Here is a 22,289-nt window from a genome sequence, read left to right on the forward strand (position 1 = left end):
TGACCTCTAGGGAAAGTACATGTCCATCTCTTCACATATTAAAATAGAATGTTTCTTTATTATAGTAGATTATTGGCATGTCTGCACATACTTCAAGGTTTCTACTTTCTGCCATGTGATAAAGGGAAGCAAAGGCACATTTGCTTAAACAACTCCTTGGTAAAACAGAAATAAGTCCCCAGTACTGATGGACGGTTGACAGAGGTTATGTGGACGTGTTAGACAGGAGAAGGTGAATAGAAGAAATGGGGACATGCTCATCTAGCTTAAGTTCCTTAGCATGTAATTCTGGAGAAAAAAAAACTTCTCTAAAAGTGGGAGTGCCCAGGAAGGGGCAAGAGAATGCTTCTGGTCTTCAGTTAATGCTTTTCATTGGGGCCTTTCCTTTGTGAGCTCATATAGAACCTTCCAGAATCTTCCCCCATCCTCATCCTTTCCCTATAACTTCTAGGTTTTATATTACAGCTATCCCACCCCAAGCCCTAAAGAAGGGGGTCAGAGAAGAATCAAAGTGAAATCTGGTAACTTGGTCACCCACTAGAAGCCTTAGGTTGGGGTTGATGGGCAAATCTTTCTTCTCCATACTTCTTCTCTCCATTTCAAGTACTCAGTGCTGACAATTTGTCACAAATCACTTAACCCTGAGGGAAAGATATCACTCATGGAATCATAATTTTGTATTGATGCCTTGCAAACACAGGATCAGGAAATTTATTTGAGGCCATTGAATTGTAATTGATTCTGATTCCTTCAGCAGCAAAGCTGGAGAAGTAATTCGTGTTCACTGAAAGTAAATCATCGGGCTCTCTTTTCCTCCAAGGCCACAGTGGCTCTCTATGAAATGCATGACGTGTTGGCTCCCAGCCAAGCCCGTGTGGTGTGGGCGGGTGGTGACATCAGCTGAATCTGGTCTGCCTCCCAGTATGGGGTAGACTGCCCACACGCCTGACTGGTGGTCAGTGCCAGCTACCCAACTCAATGTCTGTCCCTGCCTTGCAGCTGCTGTCCAAGCCAAAGTTCAGCGGGGTTGAAAAGATCAAGACGATCGGCAGCACCTACATGGCAGCCACGGGTCTGAGCGCCGTGCCCAGCCAGGAGCACGCCCAGGTAGGGACCAAGGTCTCGGGTATCCACAAGCCATCCTAGAACCACAGTCGTTGTGCAAGGAAGGCCCCAGACAGTCTCCTAAAAGCTCAGTGAGCATGGTCTTCTGAGACCAAAAGTGAATTCTAGAAATTTCTCAAAGTCTGAAGGTCTGCAAACTCCTACTGAACAAGAGGAATCAAATAGCCACTCGATGCCACACAAGTATGTGATGAAGTACAAGAAGAAAACTATTACTTAATCGGTCTCATGAAGATAAGCTACTTGTCATCTATCACAATGTGGTCAGTCAGGCTCAGTGTCTCACACCCAGGCAAACCCAGGTAAAAAGTCAGGAGGACCCCATCTCAACAAAACATAGCCGGGCTGGGGCGGTGGTACAAACCTGTCATCACATCTATGCACAAAAACAAACAAAAAACTATAGTATCATACCTGAAAAATAGTTAAAGCAAAAAGGGCTAATGTCATGGCTCAAGTGGAAGGATGTCTGCCTAGCAAAGATAAAACCCTGAGTTCAAATCCTAATTTCACCAAGAACAATAATAATACTTTCTAAATATTCATTTTTAAATAATATGGTAAAAGAAAGTTGTCCACATAGGAAGTTGATTGAAAAGTGATTTGGATAAAATAGAGTATTATCAGTCAACTAAGGGTTTAGAGGTTTTTTTCACTATTCTTATTGCTGTGCATAAAGATCTTACTGCAAGCTGGGTGCTAGTGGCTCATGCCTACTCAGAAAGCTTAGATCTGAGGGTCACAGTTCAAAGCCAGCCTGTGCAGAAAAGCCCATGGGATCCTATTAAGTACCAAAAAGCCAAAATTGGAGCTGTGGCTCAAGTGGTAGGACACTAAACTTGTGCTTAAAAAAACACAGGGACATCACCCAGACCCTGAGTGCAAGCCCCAAGTCAGTCTGTCTCTATCTCTGTCTGTATCTCTATGTCTCTCTCACTTCCTGTCCCTCACGCACACACACACCCACACACACACTCACAATCTTAGTGTGTTCTTAGAAGGAGTCGATAACAAGACTTCTGTCGCCTCAGGAGAGTGGACTCTCTCCTGGCTGCAGCACAGCCTTGCTATGGGATCTTCCCTCCACTCTGTACAAAGGATAGAATATACCAGAACACAGTGTTGTGAAAGGAGATGGATTCCAAAGAGAAGAGAGAAGAGCCCACGATCTCAGATCCCCTTCCAGGTCCATGGAGGAGTGAGGGCTGAGGACACATCTTCACAGAGCTGGTCCTCTGGGGGCATCTCTGCAGATCTAACGGCTAGAGGCAGTGGTCTCACTCAAATCTCAACCCTCATGTTTGTCTGAGTGAACGGGTACTGTGTTCTACTTGTCATCCCCTCATCTGCTCGTTTCCAGAGAATTATCCTTAACAGGTAGGCACAATAAGAAAAAGGAACAAAAGAAACAAGCAGTCAACCCCTAGAAAAATCTCCCTCTTAGCCTCTGAGCAGTGACTCTCCCTGCAGCCTGAGACAGAAGGAGGCAGTGTGGCCCGGCGCGTGGCTTGCATATCCTTAGTGATTGCCTTTTTTTCTTCAGAACGTTAATGTGTTGAAAAATTACAGGAAAAATGCATCACATAGAGGTTTTAATATATAACAGTGTTTACATTTTAGATATTTTATTTATACCAGTACTAGAACTGATTATAATTTTACTTTCTTGACTTTAACAGAAGCAAACTGACGCTTCTCTACGGCCTTTAACCACTGAAAAATTAACATGAAAACATGAATGTAGAGACAGATTCTTCTCTTTTTGCCTCAAGCTCTCGGATGCTCAGGACAGCACTGTCAGAACCTGTCTGTCAGTGCAGAAGGCCTGCCCTGGTGAATACCACAGACAGGCTGGTGCCAGCTGGCTGCTCTGGAGGGAGAGGAAAAGATGGGGACAGAAAGAGAAGGAGGAGAAGGAGGGGAGAAGAGGAAAAGAAAGGGGGAAGGGAAGAGAGAGGAAAAGAGAAGACAGTGAAGGGTATAGGGAAGGGACGGGAGGGAGGGGATGAAGGCAGAGGACAGAAGAGGCAGAGCAGAAGTGAGGGAAGGGATGAGGGAAGGGATGAGGGAGGGGATGAAACCTGTGGGCACCATCTCCCTCTTGCCAGGCCCCATGCTTATGGCCTTAGTGAACCACAGCCACATGTGTACAAGCTGGGTCTCAATGCAGTCACGTGGGATATAACGGCTTCAAGATAATGAATCTGGTTGGCAGAGAGCAGTAGAAAGGTGTAATTTACCCCTTGGCACTATATTTACTTTATCTCATTCTAGGCTTCTGTCTGCATTGTGTCTGAGTTTTTAAATACTGAGTTAAGATATCATTTCATTTTTTAATTATGTTTTTATTGCCATCATAAAGATGATGTACAAGAGGGATTTCAGTTGCATAAGTCAGGTAAAGAGTCCATTTCTTTTGGGACAATGTTACCCTGTCCCTCAAGATACCATTTCTTAAGATTGGTGAGCTCCAGCTGGGAGTGGTGGCTCACGCCTGTAATCCTAGCTACTCAGGAGGCTGAGGTCTAAGGATCGCGGTTCAAAGCCAGCCTGGGAAGGAATGTCCATGAGACTCTTATCCCCAGTAAACCACCAGAAAACTGGAAATGGGACTGTGGCTCAAGTGGCTCACCTTGAGCTGAAAAGCTGAACGACAGCGCCCAGGTCCAGAGTTCAAGACCCATGACCGGGGGGTAAAAAAAAGATTGATGAGCTCCCAGAAGCCTAAAGTCTCCTTCTAGACATGCGGACCTCACTTTGCCACACCCCAAGCAGCCAGTCCCCCTGTGGAAGGCCACCTGCAGCATTTCATGTCTAACTTCTCACGTCTGGCAGGGTGGGCAGACCCATTGCCTACCTTCTCTCTGGCCCACAGAGTCCACCTGCTTGTCCACACCAGACTCTCCTGGATGTTCAAGACAAGTCCCAGGGCTTTTCTCTCCCACCTCCCAGTCCCACGTGGAGGCCTGCCCATGGCCCTGCCTGCCTCTCCAGGCAGTAGAGATCCCCAAATCCCACTCTGATTGCCTGCTCCAGGCAGTCAGCCTCCATATCTGACCTGTGGCCTCTGACACCGCTGGATGTCAATGTTCCCTGGACATCCTCTCCTGGCTCAGCTCCTAGACACTTCCCATGGCTGCCCTTCTCCTATATAGGGAGTTGTCATGGTCTTCCCCACGCCATCCACGGCATCAGGGTTGTACTTGACACCTTTTCCATCTCCTCCGCTCTGTGACCCCGCTGACCATCGTCATTGCCGGCCGGGTCACTGAGCCACCGTGGCTCTCACTCCCAGCTCCCTGCAGGCACAGCTTTTCTCACAGTCCCTTCTCTTCCACTCGTCCTCCCAACTCTCCAAATAAGCTCTGATAATGAGCCTCCGGCTCCTGCCGACTGCCCATCTCTCCCTACGCGTCCCAACCTTAACACGGCCTGTGACTTCCTGCCCTCCTCCTGTTCGCTCCACCCCTGGTCCTCCCACCACCTACAGGCACCTCTGGTGGTGTGAGTTAGTGGCCATGTGCATGGAAACCCTATACCCACTGAGTGGGACAGGAGTCCCCATTCTGACTATGTTCCTCAGGTCATTCTGACATGCACTGAACTGCAGAAGACCCTCTGCAGATCTCAGCTATGAGCAGAGCCACGGCTTCCTACGAAGCTTCCTGTGCCCACCCTGGAGAGCTGTGCCACACCTGCATTCTTGTGTCCAGATCACCCTTCTTCCTCTCCTGCTTCTGTGATGCATCTCAATTTCAGTTCACTTGGGAGCTGTGTGTGTGTGTGTGTGTGTGTGTGTGTGTGTGTGTGTGTGTGTGTGTGGGGAGGGGGAGGTGCTGTTCAGTCATTGTGTAGGTTACAGTCTTACCTATTGTCCCCTGACATCCCCAGCAAGGGCCTGACTGGAGCCATCACACACACTGGTTCTGTGGGTGACTGGTGACATCCACCCACCTCTATCTGGCTCTGCTCTCTGCCTGGGTTTGCTTCTTTCCCTCTGCATTAGTAACCTGCTCCACCCAAACACACCCTCACTTTTCTTTTGTTTCCCTGACTAACTGCTCTTTTTTTCTCTCTCTCTTTTTTCTTTTCCCTTTTTGCCAGCCCTGGGGCTTGAACTCAACTCAGGGCCTGGACTCTGCCCCTGAACTTGTTTTGCTCAAGGCTAGAGCTCCACCACTTGAACCACAGCACCACTTCTGGCTTTTTCTGAGTAGTTTATTGGAGATAAGGGTCTCACAGACTTTCCTGCCTGGGCTGGCTCCAAATGTGGTCCTCGGATCTCAGCCTCCAGAGTAGCTAGGATTACAGGTGTGAGATGTCAGCACCTTCTGCTTTTTCCACCTTTATCACAAGCCTAGCAGTTGGGTAACAAAGGCTCTGAACCTTTTCTGAAGAAGCATAACTTGCCCAAGGTGGTCCTGAAGAGCAAGAGCTGTAGGACAGGGCTGTGGAACTACAGGTCTGGGAGCTCTGCTGTCTATGTGGAACTCCTCAGGTGGCCTCTGGTTCTGCCTTGCCTTCTCCTCTTCTCACCGGTCCACCCCCCCCCCCATCCACCCACCACCCTCCCTTCCTGCCATCCTCAGCCCTGTGCCCAAGAATGGGAAGAATCAGTCATAGTTTTCAGGGGGAGATTAAAAAGAACATGACTTTCAAAGTAGCATGAGACTGTCATTATTTTTTGCAGGTTTTCTGCATCTCAGTTTCATGTTTATAGCAATGATCATGCATCTCGTTTCCTAAAGCCATTGGGACTTCATGTTCAAAATATTTAACAGACTCCATAGTCTCAGTAGGCAATAAAGTTGCTAGCAGTAATAGTACGGTGGAGGTTTATATTTGTTTTGCATATCGATGCCATTGCGTGTCCAATAGAACAGGGATAATGGCTGCTGACAGAAATGAGATACATGTCATCATAGTTCTATGGGAAGGCCTACGCAATGTGAGCTATTTGTGATTACAGTGTCGAGAGAGAGTCTTGGCAAAGTCTTCTTTAAGTGCAATGAAAGTTTCTGAAAGTAAAGTTCATCACATTTGATGTGAAGAGAGCGTGCTTGACAAATGTTATTACTATTTTTAGGAACTTTCCTAAGAGATGAATGTCACTTTTTCTTTTTGTAACCCACCTGAGATGAGCTTCAGACTTTGTTTCTCGATTGATCAACAAAATCAAATCTTTCCTTTGACCATAGAAGACATTCAATCTGAAAAATACATAGAATTTCCAGAAAATTAATGGAATTTACTTACATCCAAAAGGAGACAAAAATTTTCAGATTGCAACTTTCTCAAAGTTAGCTCTGAGGCACCTTTCACTGGCATTTTCTGCGTGCCTGGGCGACACATTAACTCTGTCAGGACAGTGCTTCTGCACCTGACTCTGCTCAGCCGTATTTTTTGGCTGTAACAGTAGATTCTAATTTTAAGTATAAAGACGATGGGACTGAAAGATAGCATTCCATGTAGGAAGCAACCATTGCTTTTCAAAGAAGCAGGCTTCTTGGCATTGAGAGCAGGCTTGCATCCACTCTGGCTTCATCCAGGATGGAATCCAGCCGTGGGTACAGAGAGGTTCTCCCACCTCACAGACCCTTCCTTTCACCCTCAGGACCTCACTCTTTTCTGAGCGCTGAAGGCTTTCCCCACCAGCTCTTTCATTTTCCTGGCCTTTAGATTTCACACAACAATATAGTAGACTGGTGGCTACAGGTCTATTTTTTTGACCTGCACAGTATTATGTGTTATTTTTGGTTTTGCTTTTGTCCTAGTCCTGAGGCTTGAACTCAGGGCCTGGGAGCTGTCCCTAAGCTGTGTCACTCAAGGCTAGCACTCTACCATGTGAGCTACCCAGATCTTGCTTCTTTGTAGTTAATTGGACGTTTTTATCTGAGCTGGCTTTAAACCAGGACCCTGAGATCTCAGCCGCCTGAGAAGCTAGGATTACAGGCATGAGCCACTGGTGCCTGGCTGTGTATTATGTTTATAAAAACTGAAAAGTGGCCATTTTCATGCAATTAATGAAATAATCTACCTGATATTCATTCCTGAGGTTAACCACCAGCTAGAGTAGCAGCAGTAGCTCCATTTGGCCTTGGCAAACTCCCCTCCAGTTTACCAGAGAGCCCCCAATTTCCATTACTTCAGCCTCTGTGAGGCCCTCAGATCCTTGCTCAGCCTCTGAGCAGAGGAAGTCCCTCCTTAACCCCCTCACCAGCCAATAAGATTATCACCGATTATAGCAATGACTTGAATAGCTCTAATCAGTTCCAAACAAACTTGACCAAGAAGTTAAAAGTCAAAACCAAAATGCTTCCATGAAACCTTTCATTCAAACCATGATGCTCGCATGCATAATAAGCCAACCTTGAAGCTTTTATTCATGGATGCAAATAGTGTAAAGTCGCTTTCCAGGGAGGATTGGGAAGGCCGTGCCAGGAGTCAGGGGAGGGATGAGCAGAATGGAAGAGGAAGCAGAAGGTTCTTTATCAAGCTATGAGCATTATTGCTTATTATGATTTTAGAAACTTTTGTGTCATGGTTTATCTGTACTTGTTTTATTTTAAAATACTTATTTACACATTGTTGAAAATACATATATTTGTCTGCAAACAAGCCCCAGGCCTGGGTCCCCCAGCACCCCTTGGGTCCCCCTTGGAGATTGTGTGAATACCACAATCCATGTCCCCTGCATGAGAGGTAGTGAGTTCATCGGCACAGGCAAAGCACACCCAGTGCCTGGCACAACGGCAGAATTCAGAAGGCAGATGAGGAAGCTGGGTGTCTCCTCCTCATTCCTGCTAGCTTCCTAAGAGCGAAAGGCTGAAAGGGCTCCTGGAAACCGGTGTGGCCCTTCCCTATACCGGTAAGAACAGGGAGTCCTTTAGTTCTCTGCTGAAATCAAAGCGAGGTCCCAGGGCTGCACATTCTTGTACAAGTGCCAAAGCTACCATGAAGTGTCAATATCAGACAGAAATTTCTTTGTGCTTCCATGCTGTTTACAGGAAACTGAAAAGTGAAAAAAAAAATAAGGCACCCTTCCTCACAGTATACTCAGACACTCAAGGACGGCTGCAGTCCCAGGCAGAGGTCACGTATCCGTGTGGGATGCCCCCTGGAGGGAAATACAGAAAGCACAGCCAGGTGCTCAGGCCCTTCCCTGCTAGTACAAAGGCGTGGTCCCAGCAGCAGGCACTCCTGAGAGGAGGTGGATGCTCATGAAATCAGGAAGTGAGTCCATCAGAAGCCAGCCCTTTCTTTCCAGCCATGAAGTTCTGCCACACATCACATCCAAAGGTCCAAAGGGTCACGTGAATCCTCTGAACCTCCTCTTGAGTTATCCTGGGTCTTTTGTCACAGCCACAGCAGCTGACTGACACCCTCTCTCTCCTAGACACTGCCCCCATCAGGCAGGGAGGACACTACTGCAAAGAAAATTAGAGAAATCCAAAACACCACGATTTAGACCAGTTCCTATAATCATGTCCATGCCTCTGAGGTGGATGTAACTGCCCCATTTTACAATGTCCAGGGAAGCTAAGCAGCTCTGTCCCAGCTTGGCAGGGCCTAATTTAGCTAGACACCGGGGCTGAGGGTCAGCGGCTGGCAGCTGCTCACCTGGAAGGGTGGAGGGCCCCCTGAGAACTGAGAGATCTCAGATCTCCTGGAATCCCTTCCCCCCCCCCCCATGGGGGGACCTGGCTAGGTCATATTGTTGGGATCCTGCCATATCAAGCAAGTAGAATGTGAACTCCAGAAAATTTCCAACACAGAGCACAATGGCAGCCAGCTACAGGTGCCTGGCAGATGGAAGGAAGCAGGGAGAGCAAGGTCATGCTGATGTTAATCTCCCACCGCTTGGATTTTAAATGAATCTCAGCAAACACGCATCTACTTTGAGCCATCTTCCTGGTTGGTGAAACTCCCAACACAGGCAGTCATCTTTCTGTGTCTCTGGAAATGTGTGCAGAGACCAGGCAGAAATTATTTGAGTCTTGGGGGAAATGCCTCCTGCTGCCATCGCATATGTAGCGAGAGCTCAGTTATTAGGACCTTTTCAAAATGAACTGGGTACATCCAGAGATGGCACACATGTTCCCTGAGGGGTTCCGAAGCCCAGGTGAGGTATTCACATTGGATTTCAGCCTCCTCCCAGAACTCAGTCCCTCCATGCTGCTGAGGGACTTCGACTGCTCCCTGAAGGCAGGTTGGCCCATAATGTTTCAAGGAGAAGAGCTTAGGTGCTGCTCCTTGGTTTAACACAAGTGATTTTTCCCTCCCCAATGACCTCCTTGCTGGACACACACTGGTGATCTTTGTCCTGTGAGATTCTTTGTGTTGGGCTGCCCGTTTGGACTTCCTGTTCAGGAGTGTGTTCTCCTAGGCTGCTGTGGGCTCTGGTCCCCAAAGGTGGTAAGACGGAAGGTATTAGAAGCCTATGGGAGAAAGCTTGCAGTTCTTAAGAAATGACACTGCCTTTCCACCAAAGGCAGGAAGCATAATACTTTCTGCTCCTTAGTTCCAATTGATATCATTTGGTTTTTCTCTCATGAGTTTTAGGGGGTTAAGATTTACTAAAATAGGACTGGGAAGGTGGCTCAGTGGTAGAGCACTTGCCTTGCATGCTTGAGGCCCTGGGTTCGATTCCTCAGCACCACATAAGCAGGAAAAAAAAAAGCTGGAAGTGGCGCTGTGGCTCAAGTGATAGAGTGCTAGCCTTGAGCTGAAGAGCTGAGGGACAGCGCCCAGGCCCAGAGTTCAGGCCCCACGACCGGACCCAAAAAAAAAAAAAAAAAGATTTACTAAAATAGTGTTCTAGAAAGCTATCATTCACCAGAGGCATGAAGAAATCTTTCTATTTCAATGGGAAATTGAACTCCTCTTGTCCATTCTCATTTATATTATTTAATGCAGGTCTTCCTCATTTTCCTTCAATTTCCACCTAGACATTTGTCAGCATCCGGAGCTATTTTTTGTCATCACCAATAGAGGTGAAAGATACCCATCATCTTTAGTAGGTAGCGGCCAAGGGTGGCACTAGACACCTTGTGATACTCAAAATGGCCCCAGTGCAAGGATTATCCAGTACAAATGACAGCCGTGCCAAGGCCAAGAATCCTCTGCTTTCATTCTCAATGACATGAGGAAGCCTTGCCACCATTGCCCATATTGTCTTAGCTGCCGACTGTCCCCACCTTCCTATTACCTTCCATGTGTAAGGTAACAGTCCACTGTCTCTTTTTCTCCCTCTATCGCCCTTAGGAAGCAGCCTGGGGCTGATTTTATTCTTCTTCCTCTGTGAAAGTTGATCCAAAGTCACCCAGACTTGCTTCTGCCCTAAGATATTTTTCTTGATCCTTTGATTGAGCTCTTTTTGGAGCCTTAACAGAATTAAACTCTCACCACAGATGGGAGCTGGTCGTCCATGTCTGGAATCCTAGCAATTTAGGAAGCCCAGAATAGGGAGATCATGGTTTGAGGGCAGCCCTGGAAGAAATGTCAGCAAAACCTCTTTCAACTCATTGCTGGGTGCAGTGGGGCATGCCATCCCAACTTGTATGAGAGGCTGAAATGAGGGCACCCCAGCTTCCAGACCACCGGGGTAGAAAAGACCAAAAGACTGTCCACAGGGGGAATCTGGACAGGATGGCAGACGCATCAGAGTCTAAAGCAGACTGCTCAGGGTCATGTCTGGAGCAAGAAAAGAGACTGTACCCTGAACATAACCAGTAAGAACAGCTGTTGAAGGGGTGGCTCAGAGGTACAGCACCAGACCCCCCCACAAATAAAAAACACCCCGGAAGGCTCTGCTTGATATGTGCAAGCCCTCAGTTTCTTGCTCCTGATTTCTCTCAATGACTCCTAGGGTCTGACTCTCGTGTGTCTCAGCCAAGGGCAGCCTGTGTTCCCAGTCTGTCCCTTTAAGCCTGATTCCCGTCCTTCCCTCGAAGCCTGCCATCTTCTGTGGGCGCTTTAGCTATCCTCCCCCCGTGTCCGTCTTCCACCAAACCTGATCCGCGCTCCTGTGACCCCTCCCCGCCCATTTCTTCCTGGTTACTCCAAGGTCAGCCTAAGTGTGGTCACTCAGCAGACATCAATGACGTTTTTGTGTGTCAGAGACCTTATTCTCCTGTGGCAACACAGATTAATAGAGCTCAGACTCTTCCCCAGGGGAGCTCACAAACTAGTGAGCCAGACAGAGTGCAGAAGCTTTGATTACAGAGCTAAAAAAAGATGTCCTTACTCAGGCCACAGGGACCTAGCAGGCTCGGGCTGCTTTCACCTCACCAGACCTTTTGATACCCAGACGAACCTCCACACTGTGTTGTGGCTATCTATCACTAAGTATCAGAGGAGTGGTAACATCCAGAGCATGTGAATAATGCATCGTATGAATCATATATATATATATATATATATATATATATATATATACACACACACACACACACTTATATATACACACACACTTGTGTATGTGTTAGAGAATCTATTTTAAAACATAGAAATTAACAAAAGATAAAGTTTGAACGTAAATATAATAGACTTTGCAAAGTAATGGTAACTATAAATTAGTTAAGGGATGTTAAATATAAACTTGTAAATAGACATGAATTCTCATTCATTTGGAAACTTTGGAATTCTCTCCTTCAGTTTAATAACTTGTGTCCCATGGAATTATAAGATACTCAGGGATGAGTCAAAGCAGGCCGCGGCTACCCCTGTGTTACTCTGAGGGCTGCCTGACAAGGCATCGGCCAGCAGCACGCATGCCTCACAGCTCTGGCTGCCAGGAGATCCATGTGTCCACAGGCTTGGTTTTCCTCTTTCTTTGGCCTGTAGCTGGCACTTCTTGGGCCCTCATGTGTCCACCCTTCTGTGCATGCCTGTCTCTTCGTCTTCCCTTCTTACAGGGGACCCCAGTCCTGCTGCGTTAGGGATGTCCCCAGTGACCTCTGGGAATGACCTCTTAGAAGGCATTCCCCACTGTGCCATGGTCACATTCAGGAACTGGGTTATGGCTTCACATAGGGCTGGAGTGAGAGTCCTCCTCCAGGCCCCAGCATTTTCCTCCTGGAGACCTGAAAAGCAATAGCTGGAGGGGGGGAGCATTAGCAGAATTTCAGGGGACAAGACATCTGACACCAGAGGCAGGAAGCCTCAGTCATAATGGTGGGAACCAACCATGGTAAAAAGCCGGCAGTGGGCGGGGACAAAGGCTCTCCTCTCCTGTCTTTCCTGGAGTTCCCATTGGTCAGTCCCTGCTAGAAGCCAGGGGTAAGGTGGTACAGTCCACAGGGATCAACAGACAAAGGCCAGCACTGGGTGACGAGGGCAGACACCCTGAGTGAGCAGCCAGGGCTCAGAGATAGCGCTCATTTTCTGGGGAAAACCGTGCAGGCGTCACAAGCAAGCCAGTGTGCCACGTGGCACCTCCACCTGAACACGCTAATAACGGGCTCAGACACACGTGTCCTCCAGATGAGACTTAATTCTTCCAAAACATCTTATGGCCTGCGAGCCTTCCCTTTGGGCTTGGGCACAGATCCACGATGGAGAGTCTCTTCCTGTCCGTGTCTCTCACCCAGTCCATGTGGGTTTCCTCTCTTCCAGGAGCCAGATCGGCAGTACATGCACATAGGCACCATGGTGGAGTTCGCGTTCGCCCTGGTGGCAAAACTGGATGCCATCAACAAGCACTCCTTCAATGACTTCAAGCTGCGAGTGGGTACGTGGGGCAAGGTGGTCTGGGCTTGGGCATGGAACAGAGAAGGGAGTCCAGGAACTGAGAATGGTCCGTAGCCGCGGTTATAACTCCATCTGTAGGGTAGCAGGACCGAGTTCCAGGTGGACAGACTGAGGGATTCGATGAGCCTCTAAGTTCATCTGTGTAAACTGGGGGGGAAGGGGGGAAATTAGTTCTTTTGGTTGGACCCACATCATAAGCATGGCCTGTTTATCTGGTGGAAGGTGGTTGGAGCTCAGTCTCTGTAGCTCACGTGTGTCCAGCCAGAGTCCTGGACTTCTTATTTCCTGTGTTACTGATTGAATGTTGTTCCATTATTTCACTGACGTTACTAAGAACCTGCTACTGTAACACATCCAGATTTCAGTGTTCTAACCCCCAAGATCCCTGCCAGACTTGTGTCTCATGTTATCCATAGGGCTCTAGATTTTTCTTCCAGTCTTAGGGGCAAAAAAAAAAAAAATAGACTTCCTGATTTCTAATAGTCCGAACAAACTTTGAAGTTGCTTTTGTAGCATGTGTCATGATTACTTGCCTTTTATAACTTCTCATTAAAAAAGAAGTGTGATTTAAGCCATAGGGTCGCACACGGCTCCCTGTGATGCGTGCTCGATTGCGTGCAGCATTCATGACGTGTAAGAACTTCTCTGACAGTCTTAGCGTCTTCTTGGCAACACATTTTGCTTCCTCTGCAAGTCCACATGACACTGGTTCTGTGACAGGTTCCATCTGTATGGTTTTAACATTCTTATACTTACGGATTTGAACTTTTTGAAAAAAAAGAAATCTAGATATGTAAAGCTAGTTTTTCCTTTGCTGTACATGCAACCTGAACTTTAAAACCCAAGAGGATTTTATGCCTCGCAAATGTGACTCGCTCCTGGTTTTCAGCCCCAGGTGTGTATATATATATATATATATATTTTCTTTCCTTTGAACACTGCCTGCTCTGTGCACACCACACCTTAACCAGGACTGGGCCAAGTACGGAAGGGAGGAGGCTGGGGCTGAGGAGGAGGGGCAGGGGGGAGGCCCCCATCCCCAGCATTGTGTCACTTTGGTCCAAAGTACTGTAGATTGTTTTGGCAGCTTAAGAAATGGTGTCATCAAACAGTTGTACTAAGTCTAGGTGTGTCATTCCTTTCCCTGTTGCTATAACAAATTGCCTGAAGCTGGGTGATCATAAGGAATATGATGTGCTTGGTTTACTATTTTAGAGGCTTGAAGGGTGGCCCCCCTCTCTCAAGGGGGTGGAACTCACTGAGTCTAAGGTGCCTGGCTGCGTGGTCACCTGGAAGGGTTAGGCCTGCTCTTCTGTAAGGGCCCCCTCTCAAGGGAACTCAGTCTAAGAGTTGCCTTCATTGACCCCTTCCAGGGGCTGCACCCCCAGTGACTTGATGAGCTTGCACTGAGACACACCTCTTAATGATTCTACATCTTAAACCTTGCCACACCAAGGAGGACCCGGATTGGACACCTGAACCTTTGGGAGCACATGTCCAGTCTTCTCTTAATAGAAGTTTATTGCATGGCAGAGCGACCTCTCTCATCATAACTAGATGGGTCCAAGATGGCCTTGCGCCGCCCCCAGCACAGGCCCAGGACAACTCTTCAGCAGCCACAAATATTTTTCTTATCCAGATCCTGATTTTCCAAGTGAATGTGCGCAGTGGTGGACGACTTTCTTCCATTGTGTTGGCTGAAACGCCTACTTTGTCCCGATCATTTTATAATTGCTATCTCTGTTCTCAGCCTGCTTACCAGTCCTGTAGACGGTTCCCCTGAATACCTAACCTAGTGTTTCACTCTACCACAAATCACATTCACTCTCGTACTGAGTGGAGAGGCCCACGGCCAGGCGTCGCCAGCCTGGGCTCTCCTCCACCTCTGGAGCCGCTGGCTGAGCTGGAGTCAGCAACCATTGTCAGGAGAGCTGCTGGGTGAGGGAGACAGTCCCAGGCTGTGCCCAGCCCCGACTCCTGGGCACTCTGACCCATGTGACCTAGCTGCAGTGCATTAATTGTTCTGTCCCAGGCAGAGGTAAATTTTACTGAGCACTCCACACAAGCAAAGCAGAATGTCCTTCGCACCTCTCTTGCATCTAGTAAGCTGGTATAGAATAATATTTAGGCCACGGCTAAAATCTGTGGAATAATGATAATAGTAAAATGAATCTCTCAGGAATGCCCCTTTAGTCAGCACAGCTGAGCTGATGCGGGCCTGGGCCCAGGGGAAATGGAGGGGAAGGGTCACTGTATCTCCGTTCCTCGGTTTCTACAATCCTCTTTGTATTGTGTGGTTAAACTGTGTTCCCAGGAGGAGAATTTAGCACCCACTCCCGAATGGGGCTACATACAAATTCAGGCGTCCCTGCATGTAGACGCCGACCTGACTTTTAAAGCTTTGTCCCCCATGCCAAGGGCCCTCTTCACATGCCAACCCGTGTCGCAGCATGGGTTTTTATGATTACAGTTATTGAGAGCAACCACTTAGTGGTGGCTTGAGATGTCCCACAATCTGGAGGAATAACACAAAAATCCCACATAAATCAAGATTCCAAGAACTCTACCATGCCTTAGAGCAAGGACTAGACCAGCTAGAACAGTGAGCAGTAACTTTAGAGCCCTGAAGCTTCTAGAAACTATACACAATGCATGTGGGACAGGAGAGCCCAGCTTCAAGGGGGAAAAGGTCTCGACAGCAGAAACCAGCAGATGTTCCGAGCTAGAGACCATGCTGCACACCACCGCCTCACGGAAGGCCAGCTCCTCAGCCTTAACTGCCGGTCATGTCCTCAAGTGAAAAACATCCCCAAACTTGAATTCTATCAAATTCTTTTTTTTAGGTGCCAATACTAGCTGGGGCTTGAACTCAGAGTCTGGGCACTGTTCTTTAGCTTTTTCACTCAGACTGGTGTTCTACCACTTGAGCAGCAGCTCCACTTTGGCTTTTTGGTGGTTAATTGGTGATAAGAGCCTCCTAGGTTTCCTGTCCCAGCTGGCTTTGAATTACAGTCCTTTTATCTTAGCCTCTGGAGTAGCTAGAATTACAGGCTCGAGCCATCCACTTCTGGCTTGACAACTCTTTACACTAACAGTAGTGTAGACTTGGAGAATCCACTGCAAAGCAGTTTAGAAGTGGGTATCACCACCACCATATTCTTCTTGAGCTCCATTAACTGTCCAAAGAGATTGCATCAAAACAACAAGATGTAAGTGGGAAAAAGCCATGTATGTGTACCAGAAGCTGGTGGTGGAGACGGTTCCAGTTGTAGGAACATAGACCTGGAGCTGCCCGTGGCTTTGTGACAGCCCTCCCTCTGATTCCTCACCTGGAATGAGGGGGTAACAGCCGCGTGACCCACATCATCATCAGGATGTCCTATCAGATGACACCAAGATGATGCACAGAAGCACTGCTCGTGTGGTTAAGGACGTTGGCATTGTGCTTGTCATTGTGGCAAAACGTTGGAGCCAACCCAAAAGTCCAACCATAGCAAAACAGTAAATAGAGGGCCATAGGTCTACTCCACTCACCATTTAGAGGTCAACTTTATTTATAAGTTGGTGTTATCTATGAAACCACTGGAACCCACCTACCTAAGATTTTATAGCGACCTACAAAACAGTTGTTTTAATTTTTACATTTTAAAAGCATCCCAGTTTTCTGCTATTAGAGAAAGATGATACATGGATAGGTAAACAGGAGTCCAGATCATTCTAGAAGGAAAATAAATGAACAGACTTAAACATTGTGGCCGTGCAGAGATGCCCAAGCTGGAGGGATTTTCTGGGCTTTAGAGTGTCCTGCGTTGGGTGGATGTGTTCTTAGCAAGGATTGAAGAATGGCCTGGTGACAGTTTAGTCTTTAGGACAGTTGCTGCAGCCCAGGTCTTGATACCAGCTGTGCTGTGTCGCAGGTATTAACCACGGACCTGTGATTGCCGGTGTCATCGGTGCCCAGAAGCCGCAGTATGATATCTGGGGCAACACTGTCAACGTGGCCAGCAGGATGGACAGCACCGGAGTCCTGGACAAAATCCAGGTAAGTCCTTCTGGGTCAGCTCAGCCAGGCCTGGCCTCTTACAAACTGCAGGGAATAATCACAGTGGTCATCATTAATTACATGTTAAGCACAAACTTTGTAATTCACTTACACCTTTTGATTGGGGGAAACGTCAGTTTCTGCAGTAACTCAAAACAGCAACAGCAACCGAACTCTAATAATACCCAAGTTATTGCACTTGAGCAACCAGATCTCCCAACCCCCCAGTCAACTGTATGCAGGACCATGTGACAGCCCCAGCAGGAAGCACACGGCCTCACTCTCCTCCCCTAGCCCTTCTCCTGCCCCCGCACCTGGGAAAGGGTTTACCTGGCGCAGAGACCGGGAGCTGAAAGCACATAGCCCTTGCTCACCCCAGTGCCACTTCCCTGAGAAGGGGAGGGACTGGACCAGAAGATTGGGGTGAGAAACATAAGGTTGACTGAAAATTGTTTCAACCTCCCATTAGATTTGAAGAGACAAGACCTGAAAGTTCTAGGATCTGTTCAAGGAGAAAAGGGGGGAGAACTAACCAATGAGATAGAACTGCAGCTGGAGAAAAATAAAATGATGTCGCGTGAATATTCCCTTGGCTCCTTCAGTCAGTTTCCACCATGGTGAAAACAACTGTAATTACAAGAGAACTTATCCCATTCCACGAGAGAGAAGTGGCTACAATGGCTAAAACCATCATAGGAAAAATCTGTTGCGGGAAGCGTGCTGAAACTCCGCCGTGCAGCAGTGGGGCAGTGAGCGGTGTGGGTGAGAGGGAGAGCCAGGAGGAGAGGGGAGGCTGGCAGAGGCTGCAGACCTAGTTTCCTAGTTTGTGTGGTAGAATGCCAACCAAGCAAGCAAGCTGAGCAAGCCACAGGCCCTGAGTTCAAACCCCAGGATCAGTGCACACGCATGCGCACGCGCACACACACACACGCACACACACACACACACACACACACACAAGAAGCCACTGGTAATGAGGAAATGCAGTGGGATGAAAATTCCCAGGCTCTCCCGGCTGAGCTTGACACCCTTGCTTCCCAGGCCCTGAGCGCACAAAGACCTCCAGACTCTTCATGAACCTAGCTAGCCAGGACCCAGGTTAAGGGATGGTTGGGCAATTCTGGCTCGTGGGGTTTGACCCCCGAGGCCCCGCTGGTGTTGCTGAGGGCCTGTGGTGGCTAGGCCTCCTGGCACTGCAGCCGTACAGCCCGCATGGACTCCCTGCCCCTCACCGTGCACTCCGGTTGGGGTGGGGGAGGCACTAAGGCAGGTCTTTGCCTGTGGGAAGTGAAGGATGTCTGCAGGCTGTGCGTGTGCTGAGCTCAGCAGCGGGGCCTTCTCCTGACGGCGGTGCTTGCTGCAGCTCCAGCGGCCTTTCCTTTCTGTGTATGCGCAAGAGCAGCGTGTGTGTGACGCCAGGGAGATTGGACAGTGGTGCCAAGACCATTGCAAAGCTGCTCCCTGGCCTGAGAAACACTTTTTGTTGAAAGCATTCTACCCCTACGTGTTTTCTAGCTCCAAAGCCCAAAGAACCGCGGAGGACCCTCCTCCCATTGCCCGGGCGGGCTTCCCCAGGCCTGCTAATGTCTGGACACAGGGCCAGTGGCTTCAGGGTGCTTCTACCTCCATCTGTGTGCCGCTGTCTTCCCTTCCGCCAGCCCTGTCTCAGCTCCTCAGCTGAGAAGACTGGCTTCTTGCTGTTGGCATGGCCTTTGCCCAGTCCTGCCGATTCCCCCCTTCCCAGGAAGGGTCCGTGCTAGAAGCAGAAGTGTTTTATACCACCCCGCATCGTCCACAGCCCCCAGCTCTGCCAGCCCTGCGTCAGGCCTGCCATCCGCCCTCCCAAGGCGGCAGAGCACCACAGACCCCCACGACAGCCATGCTCTGATGCCTTTGTGCAGAGTGCAGACCCCTTCTCCCCGTGTGCTTCTCACCTGGTTCAAAGCAGTGTTCGCAGGGCTTTCTGAGAAACCGAGTCCTTCCCTTTCTGCCCAAGACCCACACACTTCCAGGGGAAGGCTGGGTGTGGGCGGGGACTCCTGAGCCTCTGTAGCCCGGGCCGCCTAAGACCACACGTGTGCCCCTCACGCATTGCTGGAGGGAGTGTCACTCACAGAACGCTCTGCCAACGCTCACGCAGAGGGGCTTGGATCCTGCTCGTGGCTCCCTAAGAGTGCACTGCACGTGGCAGCTGGGGCAGCTCAAGGCCTGTGCAAAGGGCTCCTAGCAGCTCAGCGTGGTCCTAGCCTTTCCCCAGGAAGCTGCTTCACTGGAAGCCAGTGTCAGACTATGTGGTCCCCGAGCCTTAGCCCAGGCAGGACATGAGGAGATGCGCCCTCTGTTGGCATCTGTTGGCAGTGCAGGAGAATGAGTGAACCTTGAAGACCAGAGGTTTGAGCGCATGGCCACTGCTAGGATAAACCCGCTAGGTCACGATCACAAGTGACTTATCCATGAAAGTCAAGGCAATGAATCTGTTGATTCTGTGCTTCTCCGGGAATTTCCCAAAAATTCTATTATTAGTAACATTTAGTGGCCTGAAATGACATTGACCATTTGTGAATTTCATCCAAAATCCTAGCACCTCAACCTTACTTAGATTTACATTTTTTCTTGCACATCTCTTCTATGAGAATATAATCCCAGGAGGTTAACATAATAACTTGGATCCAGATTAAATACTAGTCTATTTTCTCGTGCACGCTGCCCCATGGCTGGTAGCACCATAGTTTTCTTAGCCATGGAAATTACTGGATTTTTTTGTTTTGTTTTAAATTGTTACCAGATTTTTGCTACGTCAATACTGAACTAAACATCATTGTCCCTTAAAAAATGTTCAGGGGGCTGGGAACGTAGGGCTCAGTGTTAGAGTGCTTGCCTTGCATGCATGAGGCCCTGGGTTCAAATCCACATAAGCAGAAAAAGCCAGAAGTGGTGCCAAGGCTCAAGTGGTAGTAGAGTGCTAGCTTTGAGCTGAAGAGCTGAGGGACAGCTCCCAGGCCACATGACACACACACACACACACACACACACACACACACACACACACACACACACACACACACACACACACACACACACACACACACACACACACACACACACACACACACACACACACACACACACACACACACACACACACACACACCAAAACATGCAGTTCTAGTAGGATGCTCTTTCTTTCTGTTCATTTCTCAGGAGTGGCATTCTGGGTCTTGGAGCATGGAGCTGTGGGACTCTTTAGCCTTGTACTCAGGTAGGTGCCACTGACTTAGGTTCTGAGCCATTCTCCGTCTGTTCACCTGGCCTGCAGGTCACCGAGGAGACGAGCCTCATCCTACAGACCCTGGGCTACACGTGTACGTGTCGCGGAATCATCAACGTGAAAGGCAAGGGCGATCTGAAGACGTACTTCGTAAACACAGAGATGTCCCGGTCCCTTTCCCAGAGCAACGTGGCCTCCTGAGGAACTTCCAGCTTTGGGCTGGAAGAGAGTCCTTTCTGCAAGGGCCTCCCACGCTCTGACTGCGACCTCTGTCCCTTGTTTCAATGTGTGTGCCGTCTGATCCTCGGGACCTTTGAGGACTCGTTCCCCTGACCCGGTGGCATCCTGGTTGGTGTCTGACATGTGCCTAGATTGTCTGCCACTTGCACTGTGCTTACTCCTAATCAAAAGGAGAAAAGGAACGCTCAGAGAAGAAAAGCATTCAAAGAACTGGCAAGGAGGAGCGAGGTGAAGCAAACACAAATTCTTAAGGCAATAAAACTGGGGGGTGTGTATATTATCTCCGGGTGCATGTTCTTTTCTGGAAAATATGATAGCTCGCCAAAAGCATCCACTAGTCTGATATCTAAACACACAGTGTTTGTGACTAAGTTGGTTCTGTCGCCACACATGGAGTCTCTGTTCACCCACCACCCTCGTGTCTCGTGCCAGTGCTCACCCAGGGGCCCCCGCCCGGCCCCGCGGCTCTTGTCACCTGTCTGGGCTGCGCCTCCTGACAGCGGCCGCTCAGCCGTGCACCCCCAGAAGTCATCCTCACAGCCTAGAACCCCGTTTTCTACCAAACTCGTCTCATGGTCTGACGCCATTTGTCTTTTGTAAGGTTAATTCATTAAAAGTTTTATGTACTTTGGTTTATAGTGCCTGTGGCTTTGATTTTCCTTCCTGCTGTCTCCCGTGCTCTGCTCTGGCCTTCTCCCCACTGGCAATAGTTATTTCTGAGGTTGAGATTGTCCTGAGTGATTCAAATTGGCACCGATTTGTGCTGCGGATAATTAGGACCCTGCTCCCTGGAAGGAGATGTGTGCGTGTGTGCGACGTTCAGAGCGTCTCCTGGGCTGCTTTTAATTTTGCCATCTCTTGAGAATATTTTCAGGGGAAAAATAGTTTAACAGTAAAACTTCTGTACCCTCTACAGAACTCCTTCTGTCCACTCAGCCCTTGTGGATAGGGATGCCCAAACCCCAGGAGGACCCTTTGGAGCCTGCTATTTAAGTCTGGCAGCTCAACAATTTGAGCTATCAGAGAGAAGTGGCTGCCCGCTGTGCTGAGAACGGAACACGTGCACAGCCCATGGTGACGCGCTGCACAGCCCATGGTGACGCGCTGCACAGTCATGATAGAAGAAGACCTGGGAGTTTCTCTCATACATTTTCAAAAGTTTTGAGGTTTTCTTCTTCCCCCTCCCCTTCTCTTTCCCTCCTTCCCCCTTCTTTCTCTTTCTTCCTTCCTTCCATTCTTCATTCCTTCCTTCTTTCTTTCCTTCCCTTCCTCCCTTTCTCCCCCTCTCTTTTCTTCCTTCCTCCTCCTTTCTTTTTCCTTCTTCCTTCCTTCTCTTTCTTCCTTTCCTTTTTCTTTCTCATCCTTCCTTCCTTCCTTCTCTTTCTTTTTTCTTCCTTCCTTCTTTCTTCCTTTCTCTCATCCTTCTCTTTCACTCTTCCTTCCTTCTCTTTCTTTCTTTCTTTCTTTCTTTCTTTTTTTCTTTCTTTCTTTCCTTTTTTCCTTCTTTCTTTCCTTCTTTCCTTCTTTCCTTCTTTCTCTTTCTTTCTTTGGTAGGGCTTGAACTCAGGGCCTGGGCACTGTCCCTGAGCTGTTTCATTCAAGGCTGGGACTGGAGCACTGGAACCACACCTCTACTTTCAGCTTTCTATTGGTTAATTGGAATGATATTTTTGTGGACTTTCCTGCCCAGGCTGGCTTTGAACCATGATCCTCAGATCTCAGCCTCCTGAGTAGCTGGGGTTATAGGCATGAGCCACCAGCATCTGGCTTTTCCTTTTAATGTAAAGATATGATGCTTTGCCAAACGATGAACATAGAGCAATTATGCATAATCACATGGTTACAGGAAAACCTCAAATAACC

The 22,289-nt window shown here is 48.5% G+C and overlaps 1 protein-coding gene across 3 annotated transcripts in view; it reads left to right on the forward strand.

Annotated features, from left to right (window-relative positions):
• The window catches only part of Adcy2 (adenylate cyclase 2), a 340,906-nt gene extending 319,854 nt beyond the window's left edge, over positions 1 to 21,052 (forward strand). For 2 of the 3 annotated variants that reach the window (XM_070042164.1, XM_070042162.1), the window contains exons 22-25: positions 1,000 to 1,107; positions 12,742 to 12,856; positions 16,794 to 16,918; positions 20,235 to 21,052. In XM_070042164.1, the coding sequence (XP_069898265.1) occupies positions 1,000 to 1,107; positions 12,742 to 12,856; positions 16,794 to 16,918; positions 20,235 to 20,387 (501 nt within the window). In that variant the 3' untranslated portion in view covers positions 20,388 to 21,052. Of the gene's footprint in view, positions 1 to 999; positions 1,108 to 12,741; positions 12,857 to 16,793; positions 16,919 to 20,234 lie in introns of those variants that run through there. The other variant, XM_070042163.1, reaches the window with a different exon arrangement.
• The last annotated feature ends 1,237 nt before the right edge of the window (positions 21,053 to 22,289 follow it).

This window comes from Dipodomys merriami, unplaced genomic scaffold (assembly GCF_024711535.1).
Source record: "Dipodomys merriami isolate MVZ:Mamm:240054 unplaced genomic scaffold, mDipMer1.0.p SCAF_32, whole genome shotgun sequence".
In the NCBI taxonomy this organism is placed as follows: Eukaryota; Metazoa; Chordata; class Mammalia; order Rodentia; family Heteromyidae; genus Dipodomys; species Dipodomys merriami.